The sequence below is a fragment of the Propithecus coquereli genome, unplaced genomic scaffold, assembly GCF_000956105.1.
Source record: "Propithecus coquereli isolate 6110/MARCELLA unplaced genomic scaffold, Pcoq_1.0 Scaffold80, whole genome shotgun sequence".
NCBI lineage: Eukaryota > Metazoa > Chordata > Mammalia > Primates > Indriidae > Propithecus > Propithecus coquereli.
In genome coordinates this window covers 1,677,362-1,688,818 of record NW_012154174.1, presented here as the reverse complement: position 1 = coordinate 1,688,818, position 11,457 = coordinate 1,677,362, and the positions used below count along the sequence as shown (strand labels likewise).

The 11,457-nt window shown below is 34.9% G+C and overlaps 1 protein-coding gene across 1 annotated transcript in view; it reads right to left on the bottom strand.

Moving 5' to 3' along the window:
* The window catches only part of FAM149B1 (family with sequence similarity 149, member B1), a 69,187-nt gene that overhangs the window by 39,323 nt on the left and 18,407 nt on the right, over positions 1-11,457 (bottom strand). Inside the window, exons 3-5 of the mRNA XM_012663217.1 lie at positions 10,991-11,120; positions 5,671-5,813; positions 4,359-4,472 (exon numbers count right to left, since the gene is read on the bottom strand). Coding sequence (XP_012518671.1) covers positions 4,359-4,472; positions 5,671-5,813; positions 10,991-11,120 — 387 coding nt within the window. The remainder of the gene's footprint in view (positions 1-4,358; positions 4,473-5,670; positions 5,814-10,990; positions 11,121-11,457) is intronic.

Below are 11,457 nucleotides of genomic sequence, written 5' to 3'. Positions count from 1 at the left end.
GTGTAGGCCTTAGGAGGTAGAGTTCTGTATCTTTAATGGAAGTGATCACTCACTGCAAGGCCCTCCAGGGTGGCTGGGAGGAACAAGTGGCCTAGAGCTCTCCTTCCTGCCTAGCATCTGGAAAGTATAGCTAGCCACTCTCAGCTCCATTTCAGACTAACCTTATCTCCCAGTGGGCCTCTAGAAATTACTGAAATAGACAATTACATGAATGTGTGATCTCATGATGCCAAAAGGAAGAAAACATCACTTTGGAAAGGAAATATGATGGTGGATGGCTCTGCAAAAAACTGAAAGAGACTATCTCCATGGCTTTGGAGGGTTTCAGAAAGCTCTCTGCATCTAAAAAAAAAATCTGATTTGTATTAATAATTAGCTTGACTGGCTCTTGTATTTAGGACAGTAGTAAAAAAAAGAAAGAAAATAAAAGCAAAAGCTATAATTTGTAATGAGTGACATGAGGGAGGTGAACTTAGGACAAACATTAGCAGCTATACAATATCACTTGAATGACTTTTTAAAAATTGGGGTGAAAAATATAACATTCAATTTGTCATCTTAACTCTTTTTCTCTGTAACTTGTTAATCTTGTAAAACTCAAACTAACTCCCATTAACACACTGACTGCCACACTAGAAAAAAAATCTTTTCCTTGGGGCCAAGGTGTTTTATTACAAAAATAGAACAAAAACTTTGAAAGCAAAAGGATCCTTTCTAACTTAATGAAAATTTGTTATTTTTATCGTTTTCTGTGTGTGAGTTATATGCAACTTGAAAAATAGTTCTTGTGGTTCCCAAGGGGAAGAGATGTGTGAGTTACGTATGCTTCATGAGGCACCAGGCTCAAAACTAGCATGAGTTAAATATAACTCACATGGCAGTTAATGGGTTAAACTCTAACTTTCCTTCTACACAGTCCTTGACAACCAACTTTCTACTTTCTGTTTCTCTGATTTTGACTTTAGATGCTTTATATGAGTGGAATCATACAGTACTTTTCCTTTTGTAACTGCTTGTTTTACTTAGCATAATGTCTTTGAGGTTCATCCATGTTGTAGCACGCAGCAGGATTTCCTTCTTTTATGGCTGCATAATATTCCATTATATGTATATACCACATTTTCTTTATCCATTCATCTGTCAGTAGACATTTGGGTTGCTTTCACCTCTTGGCTATTTTGAATGATGCTACAATAAACATGGGTGTTCAAATATCTTTTTGAGATCTTGCTTTCAATCCTTCTGCATATATCCAGAAGAGGGATTGCTGGATCACATGGTAATTCTATTTTTAGTTTTTTGAGAAGTCTCCATACTGTTTTCTATAATGGCTGTACCACTTTACATTCCCATGAACAATGCACAGGGTTCCACTTTCTCTGCATCCTGTCAACACTTATTTTCTGTTCCTCTGAGAGTGGCCATCCTGATGCAAGTGAGGTGTGATATTATGGCCTTGATTTGCATTTGTCTTATGAGTAATGATGCTGAGCATCTTTTCATATGCTTGTTGGCTATTTGTATATCTTTGGAGAACTGTCTACTCAAGTCCTTTGTCCATTTTTCAATTGGGTTACTTATTTTTTTGTTGTATAATTGTAGAAGTTTCTTATATATTCTGGATATTAACCCCTTATCAGACATATAATTTGCAAATATTTTCTCCCATTCCACATGTTGCATTTTCATTTTTTTGATTGTTTCTTTTGATGTGCAGAAGAGTTTACATTTGCTGCAGTCCCATTTTTCTTTTTTCGCTTTTGCTGCCTGTGCTTTTGTTGTTATATCCAAGAAATCAGTGCCAAATCCAATGTCCTGAAACTCTTCCCCTATGTTTTATTCTAGGACTTTTATAATTTGAGGTCTAATGTTTAGGTCTTTAATCCATTTTGAGTTAATTTTTGTATATAGTATAAGGTAAGGGTCCAACTTCATTCTTCTGCATATAGTCATGTACTTAGCAACTTATTAAATCTTATAATGAGTATTTTTTGAGATATGTATTTAATTATAGACAAGCCCTTTAAGCTAACTTGAAACAGCAGAATTCATAGTTTTTTTTCAAGTGAAAATGTCCTCAAACTCATCCTCTTTTGGCCTATGTTTCATCCATATGCTGCCACCATCTTCTATTGTGTATGGTTTTTTGTTTTGTTTTGTTTTCATAGAGACAGGGTCTTGCTATGTTGCCCAGGCCAGTCTCAAACTCCTGGGTTCAAGTGATCCTCCTGCCTTAGCCTTCCAAAATGACAGGATTACAGGCATAAGCCACTGTACTCAGCCCATCTTCTGTTGTTTTAAGTTCCTGGAATTTCATTTTGATCCAGACACTAATATTTGTTTTGATTGAGAACTCTGTCTTGCAACCATAATTTCAATTTACACATTAATTCATTTTATGTATCATGTAAATATGGTATGCTTTTATTTAGTAAAAAAGGAAAGAAAAAAGAAAGTTGAATGCTAACCATGTTCCAGGCACTGTGCTAGGTATTAGAGGTACAAAGGGGAAGATACTGTATTATTGTGTTGATTATTATACCTCCTTCCTCTGGCCCAAGAACTGAACCAAATACCTAGTTTAGTACATTTGAGATCTGAAAGCCAATGTTGAGAGAATTAATGAATGAGAGAAAGAATGACAGATAATAGAGAAGTAGGCAGGGGCCAGCTAATGATATAATTTTAGATTTTTATCTTAAATTCTATAGGAAAATACTGAAAGGGTTTAAGTGGGACACAGAAGGGATCCATACTGAATTTTTTTTTTTTTTTTTTGAGACAGAGTCTCGCTCTGTTGCCCCAGCTAGAGTGCAGTGGCGTCATCACAGCTCACTGCAGCCTCAAACTCATGGGCTCAAGCAATCTTCCTGGCTCAGCCACCCAAGTAGCTGGGACTACAGGAGCATGCCACCATGCCCAGCTAATTTTTCTATTTTTCTGTAGAGATGGCAACTCAATCTTCCTCAGGCTGGTCTTGAACTCCTGGCCTCAGCCTCCTACCTCAGCCTCCCAAAGTGCTAGGATTATAGGCATGAGCCACTGTGCCCAGCCTGAATTTTTTTAAAAATTTGATTCAATGTGGAGAATTGAGGTGGCGCCTTTAGGAGGTGATTGGATTGTGGGGGCTCTGCCCTCATGAATGGATAAATCCATTTATTGATTAATAGATTAATGGGTTATCATGGGAGAGGAACTGGTAGATTTATAAGAGGAAAAGAGACCTGAGTTGACACATTAGTCCCAAAACAATAAATGTTGGAGTAGGTGCGGAGAGCTAGGAACACTTATACACTATTGGTGGGACTGCAAACTAGTACAACCTCTGTGGAAAGTAGCATGGTGATACCTCAAAGAGCTAAAAGTAGAACTACCATGTGATCCAGAAATCTCATTACTGGGCATCTATCCAAAGGAAAAAAAGACATTCTATAAAAAGGACATCTGCACTAGAATGTTTACAGTAGCACAATTCACAATTGCAAAGATGTGGAAACAACCCAAGTGCCCATCAATATACATAAGTGGATTAATAAAATGTGGTATATGTATACCATGGAGTTCTACTCAGCCACAAAAAACAGTGGTGATCTAGCACCTCTTGTATTATGCTGGATAGAGGTGGAGCCCATCCTACTAAGTGAAGTATCCCAAGAATGGAAAAAACAAGCACCACATGTACTCACCATCAAATTGGTATTAACTGATCAACACTTATGTGCACATATAGTAGTAACATTTATTGGGTGTCAGGCAGGTGGGAGAGGGGAGGAGGGGATGGGTATATTCACACCTAATGGGTATGGTGCGCACTGTCCAGGGGATGGACACGCTTGAGGCACTGACTTGGGGGGGGGGACAAAGGCAATATATGTAACCTAAACATTTGTACCCCTGTAATATGCTGAAATAAAAAATAAAAAAATTAAAAATTAAAAGAAAAAAAAAAAACCACATTAGCACTCTCAGCCCCTTGCCATGTGATTTGCTGTGCCGCCTTGGAGTCTGTGGAGAGTCCCCACCAGCACGACAGCCCTCACCAGGCATTGCCCCTCAACTTCGGACTTCTCAGCCTCCCAAACTATAAGAAATAAATTCCTTTTCCTTATAAATTACCCAGTTTCAGGTATTGTAAGCAACAGAAAACAGACTAATACACTTGAGGAAATGTCCTACTTTTTTGAACAAAAAAATTATATAAAATGTTTTCGATATACACAAAGACTATGGCTAATCTTACAGAATTTTCTATACTTTACTAAACACCAATTAAGTTAGAAGTATTTTAATCCCTTAATAAACTGATAGGATATAATATTCACAAATTAGGATACTGAAATACATAATAGAATACTTACATAGTAGAATCTCGTTCTTGAGACAGGGTTGCTTCATATGAAACTGAAACAGAAGGGGATCTAGGATACACTCCATAATCTTCACTTGGAGCAATTATCTGCCTACCTAGAATCCTTCAAAATAATAAAACATAGACACAATTAAGCATATTCACCTGGCATACATACAAAATCTAGATATTTCTGGACCAAATTTTATGGCTCTATATAGAAATTCAGTACACACTCAGTCTGATACTGATTAAGAATGATTCTTGAACTACTGCCAATACAGTCAAGGGGAAAACTCATGAGGAGATCTGCAAGACCTTCAATATCAAAAACAACTTCACTGAAGGGGAGGAAGCCCAGGTACACAAAGAGAACCAGTGGTGTGAAGAGAGTGAAATGTTGTGCCTGACACTGTGACACTGTAACACTCTAAGGTTGTTCCAAGTACTAGTTGCAATGCTGTTTACGAGTGTTAATATTAGACAAACAGTAGACAAATGCAGCAGCGAATCAACTGTATTAGTAGAATGTAGTCCTCATTGTATGTGTACTTTGAGTACAGATCCCAAACCTATGGCTGACTTTCTTCTGGTATGATCAAATGTTTCTTTTTTCTTTGCTCTGAATAAAACTGAACTGTGGGTTCTCTATGAAAAAAAAAAAGAGAAAGAGAGAATAATTCTTGAGAAAAAATGTGAATCCAGAGCCTTACTATAGGCATATCTCTCTTCCATAGAATAGAGATGGAAAAGATAAAGCTATAACCCAGGAGTTTAAAAAAATCCAAGGAAACTGAGCAAATGTTTACAATTTGCCTTTCATCCTCTATCACAATCCTCATTAAATCAGCCAAAATAGGATGAAGGCCCAGGCAAATCGGTGAAAACTATGAATTATATTCTTAAGAACATGAAGCTTTATGAATTTTAAGTAAGTGGTACTATTGTGGTTTCTGAGGGAAGCTCCTGAATAGCCTATGTCTGTTTTCAAGTATATGTAAGAATTTAATTGTAGACAACAGTGTAAACAAATATATTTTCTGACCATCTTGTTCAAAAGAAGGGGTCTTTGGGCAACCAGGATACCCAGACCTCAGCTACTGGTACAGAAATCATTTTGCTCAATTAGGATGACATATTGTAACTTATGGAAACTCTAAGAAACTTCCACCAACTTGAGGTTTCTCTCAGCTGAGGATTTACACCATATGATTCATTAAAACCATGCCCACAAAAGTTTCAGAATGCAAGCATTTTTGGAAATCCACTTTTTATATTTCAGTAGTAGTCATGAATATAAGTCAACTGTAGGGCTTCAATACCTGAGGTGAGGAAAGCTAGTTGTCCACTGTTGGCACTCCACTTGTAGAGTCTTTGTATGCACACTCAACTTCTGCTCATATAAGAGCTCATCAATGGCTGTGAACATTGCCTGAACTTTTTCAGTGGCATTTTGATCAAGTTCCTAGAAGAAAATATCCCCCCAAAATATTTAGGTGAGTTTCAATCTCTGTTAAAAATTATAAAGACCGAAAGCACTAAGTTTTTTTTTGTTTAAAATATTTAGTCCATTTAAAATACTGCTGTGTTTCCATGAAAGAAAAGCTAGTGAGCTTTCACATCTCAGAATGTTCAGATGTCCTCTCTATTCATATTTAAAGATAATTTACAGAAGTATCTATTTTTGAAAAGTAACATTTTCTTCATATAAATATTTTGTTTATTGTAAACATTATGAAAAATACAGAAGAATGTAAAGAAAAAAATTAAAATTACCTATAATTCAACCACTCAAAGATAACGACTGCTAATTTTAGTAGATAGTTGCTTGGTTCCAGTAATTTTTAGAGCAAAAGGTAGACAGACATTCCTTATATATTACTTTGTATTCTACATCTTTCACTTGACAATTTGTGTTATATCCTTGCCCCCTATAATCCATCCTTTCAGAGAAGTCAGAGGGATGGCTATGCAATGCAAATCTGATCATGTTATCAGATTCCCTGCTTCCATACTGCATCTATATTTACATACCCTTTTACACTCCAGTGGAAGAAAGGTGATACCTTCTTTTAAAAGATGAAAACTATGTATTTTCACTCTAAGAATGAAAGTCAGCCTCTACCCAGTAAAAATTACATCTACCTATATAGGAGTGTTTTTCAAAAAAATTTGTCCAAAGCTGGGCACGGTGACACGACTCTGAGTAGTCCTAGCTACTGGAGAGGCTGAGGCAGGAGAATCAATGGAGCCCAGGGGTTCAAGGCTGTAGCACAATCACACCTGTAAATAGCCACTGTACTTCAGCCTGGGCAACATCACAAGAGCCTGTCTCAAAAAAAAAAAATTGTCCTTTACTTGAAATACTTTTTCAACATGTCTGTTTTCAATTCTAAAAAAAACAAATGGAAATCAGTGATTATTTCTTTGAATATTGCCTCTTTCCCATTCTCTTTCTAAAATTTCTTTTAGAAATACATTGCAGTTTCTTAATCCATCTTCCATGTCTCCTAACTACTCCTCAAATTCTGTCTTTAGCTCTCTGGCTGTAGGTAATTTTCTTAGTTCTATCATTCAATTCACTATCATTCTATTTCACTGGGTCCAGTTTACATTATCTATTGAGATACTTCAAACGCTATTCATTTCCAAGATTTGTAACTGGTTCTTCATATCTGCCTGTTCTTAAATTAAAATCTTCACTTACTTTGTTTTAAAACCTCTAATAATTTTAATGGATGTTATCTTGTCCTTTAAGTCCTTTAGGATTTTAAATTTTTTAATCAACTAATAATTTACATAAAATAAAAGACACATTTTAAGTATACAGCACAATGAGATTTTGACAAATGTATTCACCTAAGTAACAACCATTCCCTTCCAGATATAGAACATTTCTCCTCACACCCCTTGATAATTCACTGTTTTGGCCAAGAGTGTAAGAAAATCGGCCCTTCCATACATTCCTGGTGGGACTTGCAGATTGGAATAACTTCTACAGAGGTCAGTTTGGCAACAGCTTTCAAAATTACAAAAACATGTATCTTTTGACCAGTGAGTCCACCCTATAAATTTATACTTACATATACTCATATTTATGTAAAATAATAATATATGTGCAGGGTTAAAAATGCAGCATTCCTTTTGTATTAATGATGACTATATAGTCATTCAAGAACAAGTTTTTATAATATGGATATTCTTCAAAATATATTGTTAAGTGAAAATAATGGCACTGAACAGGGTGTATAATGACAACCTTTATGTAAAAATAATATAAATAAAATGTATGAAGTTAGCAAAGGAATCAATTAAATTAGCAAATATAAAATTCCTATATGGTTCCTATTTTGATTTTAATAGTTTTTAGTATTTTGCAATTTAAATTGGTATTTGCTATTTAAGTGGTAAATAGTCTTCATCAAGCTTCAAGGGTTTCCTTCTTCTACCTTACTGAGAATTTTGATAAGAAATGGTACTTTAAGTTTATCAAATACCTTATCAGCATCTCTTGGTTTGATCATATGTTTCCTTTAATTCACTGATACTAATTATATTAATAAATTTGCAGATATTGATCCAGCTTTGTATTCATGGAATAAATCTTACTTGATTATTAAAAAACAAAAACAAAATCAACCCAAAGTATATAAAATTAAAAGAGGACAAAATTAGATTAGCTATTTTTATTGTTGGTTGTAAAATTTAAATAATAGATATATAATTAGAATAAAAAAGGAAAGAGTTCCTTCACACCATTATGTTAACTTTAAATTTAAAATAATATTTTGAAAGAAATAAACCTAAGGCTATAAACCCAGAATGATTATAAATAATAAATATATTTATCAAAGTAGTAGGCCATTAATTAAACTGGGAGGAGACTATATTCCTATATGCCAGTGATAGTACAAAAACACTAAGACAGTTCAAAAATAAGTAAAATTTATAATTAAATTCGTTTTTAACACCTATTAAACTCTCTTGTTACAGTAAATAATAAAATGATAATGAGGACTAAAGTAAGATCTGAATAAATGAAGACTACTTCTAACTAGAATTCTAAGTTCAGTTAAGATAGAAAAATGATTAAAACTTGTATATAAAGTGCTTAGCATAATAACTGGCATTATTCTCTACATTTTTCTTAATTAATTTATTTATTTTTTTAGAAACAAGGTCTTGATCCATTACCAGGGCTAGAGGGCTAGAGTCCAGTGGCATCATCATAGCTCACTGCAACCTCAAACTCCTGAGCTCAAGTGATCCTCCTGCCTCAGCCTCCCGAGTAGCTGGTACTACACAGCTGCCCCACCGTGCCTGGCTAATTTTTTTTATTTTTTGTGGAGCTGGGGTCTCTCTATGTTGCTCAGGCTGGTTTCAAACTCCTGGCCTTACCACCTTAGCCTCCCAAAATGTTAGGACTATAGGCATGAGCCACTGCACCAGGCGAGATGGTTATATTTGAATATTGAAAAAAAAATAATCTGTTAGACAATAAATACCAAAAAGAAAGCAAGGGAATAGAAATATCTGTATGACATTTATAACTTATAAAGAGGTACTAATCACAATATAGAGCAAACTGATGAAAATATATAGTTAGTACACTAAATCCTCCTGATAAGGCATCAAATTAATTAATTAATTCCCTTAGAATAAAACATAAATTCTTTTTATTTTCCTTTTTACTGATGGACAGTTTGCATAAAAACGTAAATTCTTTACCATGGCCTACAAGGCCCTGCATGATCTAGTCCTGCCTACCTCTCCATTCTCATTTGTGTTTTTTGCCCCTGGTTCACCATCCTCCAACCTCCCTGATCTTTTTTTAGTACCAAGAACACACCCCACTTTCCCTTAGAAACATTAAGCTCTTCCCCTCCTAGGGGCTTTTGCATATGCTGCTGGTTACCTTTCTGGAAAGCTCTTTTCCTCACTCCTCACATAGATAGCTCTTCAATCTTCAAGTCTCAAATCTACCAAACCTGCCAACCCTATCTAAAGTGAATCCCCTATAATGTTCTATTTCAGCACCTTGTCATCTTCCTTAGAGCATGTTTATATCCTTTTGGATTTTATTTGCTTTTGTCAGTCTCCCTCAATCTCCCATTAGACTATTGAATCATTTAAGTTTCACTCACCCCATATTTCCAGGGCCAAGTACAGTAACAATAAACATGTTCAATAAATATTTGTTGAATGAATGAAAAAAAAGTGAAAACTCAGCTATTAGATAATAAGGGAAAGCTCCAAATATTAACACAGGAAATATATAACTATTCAGATGGACAGGTATGGAGGTAGTAAAAGAAAATGTCTATATGCAATAATGGTAAATGAAAAAAGTAGACCACAAAATAGTATGTACATATATCATACAACTATGTAAGTAAAGTATACATACATTCCAAAATGGTTGGAAAATAAGTCATGTAATAATAAAAGGTTTTAACAATCAGCAGGCTTTCTGTAAAGAAATTAGGTTGCTAACAATAATACTGTATAAAGTCAGAATTGTGGAAAAGTGCTTATAAAATGATATTAAGTAAAAAAATAGAGCATAATATTGTATGTACACCATGATTATAACTAGGCCAAATTAAATACAGATTGAAAAAAGATATAGAAATAAAAATACCTATTGCATCAAGGTGGTAAAATTATGAATAAGACTTTTTAAATTTTTTTCAGTTGTTGGTCTTGGCTGGGCACTGTGGGTCACACCTATAATCCAAACACTCTGGGGGCCAAGGTGGGAGGGTCGCTTGCTCAGACCAGCCTGAGCAAGAGTGAGACCCCTGTCTCTACTAAAAATACAAAAATTAGCTGGGCATCATGGCATGCACCTGTAGTCCCAGCTACTTGGAAGGCTGAGGCAAGAGGATCACTTTAGCCCAGGAGTTTGAGGTTGCAGTGAGCTACAATAATGCCACTGCACTCTACCCAGGGTTACAGAGCAAGACTCTGTCTCAAAAAAAAAAAAAAGATTGTTGGTCTTTTAAAAATAATATTTTATAATGGGAGATAGCCAAAAATAAATAAATAAGTAAAAATCACTATATCATCACCTAATAAATAATGACAAAATAACATTTTGGGTAAATATCCATAGTCCTATTTGAATATATATATATACGTGTGTGTATATATATACACACACACATATATGCAAAAATGTATGTAAAACAAAATTAGAATGACACTATACATACCATTTTTAACTTGCTTGTTTTCATTTAACAATATATCATAAACATTTTCCCAGCCTATAATGGCTTAACATTAAAATTTCAAAAACATTTTGAACAGCAAGGTAACATTAGTGGTGGAGATGCACATTAGTGGACTGAGAATGACAAAAGGAATAAATCTAGAGACCAGATCCATGCTAACCTGCAACTGTAAATTGAACACAAGCATCTTTAAGGCTCAACTATTTAATACTATATCCATAAAACAAAGCAAATACTGAAAGATGATGATTGATGCTTCTTTACAACTATTATAAAGTGTGGTAAATATAAGCATTAAAATGTAAAGAAACAATGCAGGGGAGTGAAGGAATGAAATATACTGACAAATCCTAACTCCCAGACTAGTCTCCCAAGCATTCCATCAGACCAGTAACATACAACTCACACCATATCCCCAGGAGAAGTCCGAGCTGCCTTCAGTAGAAATCCCTGTGCCTGTATAATTTGGAAAAGCAGACCTTGAATTCTCAGTGTCGGCTGATGTAAAAGGTGATTCTCGTGTGATGTCAGATTCACTAAATGTACGGTTTGGGAGGAGGAGAGAAAACAGAAAAATGTTCATATTTCCTCAAGGTTCTGCAGCATTAACTACTCAGCAACTTACCAGGTGATAACCATGTGTACAAATATATCCACAGAGGCAAAAATAAATGAAGAACTTGAAATTCAAGCATCATGAAAAAGTCCTACCCAATTCCTATAGAATTAGTAGCAACCAGTCCAAATAATTCTAGTCATAGTTTACAATGAATACTTTAACGTCCCACCTATAACATATACTCTTGACAACTAAAGACATTACAGAAATATTAACAGTAATATCTGAACTTATATGGCACTTTCATAGTTTAC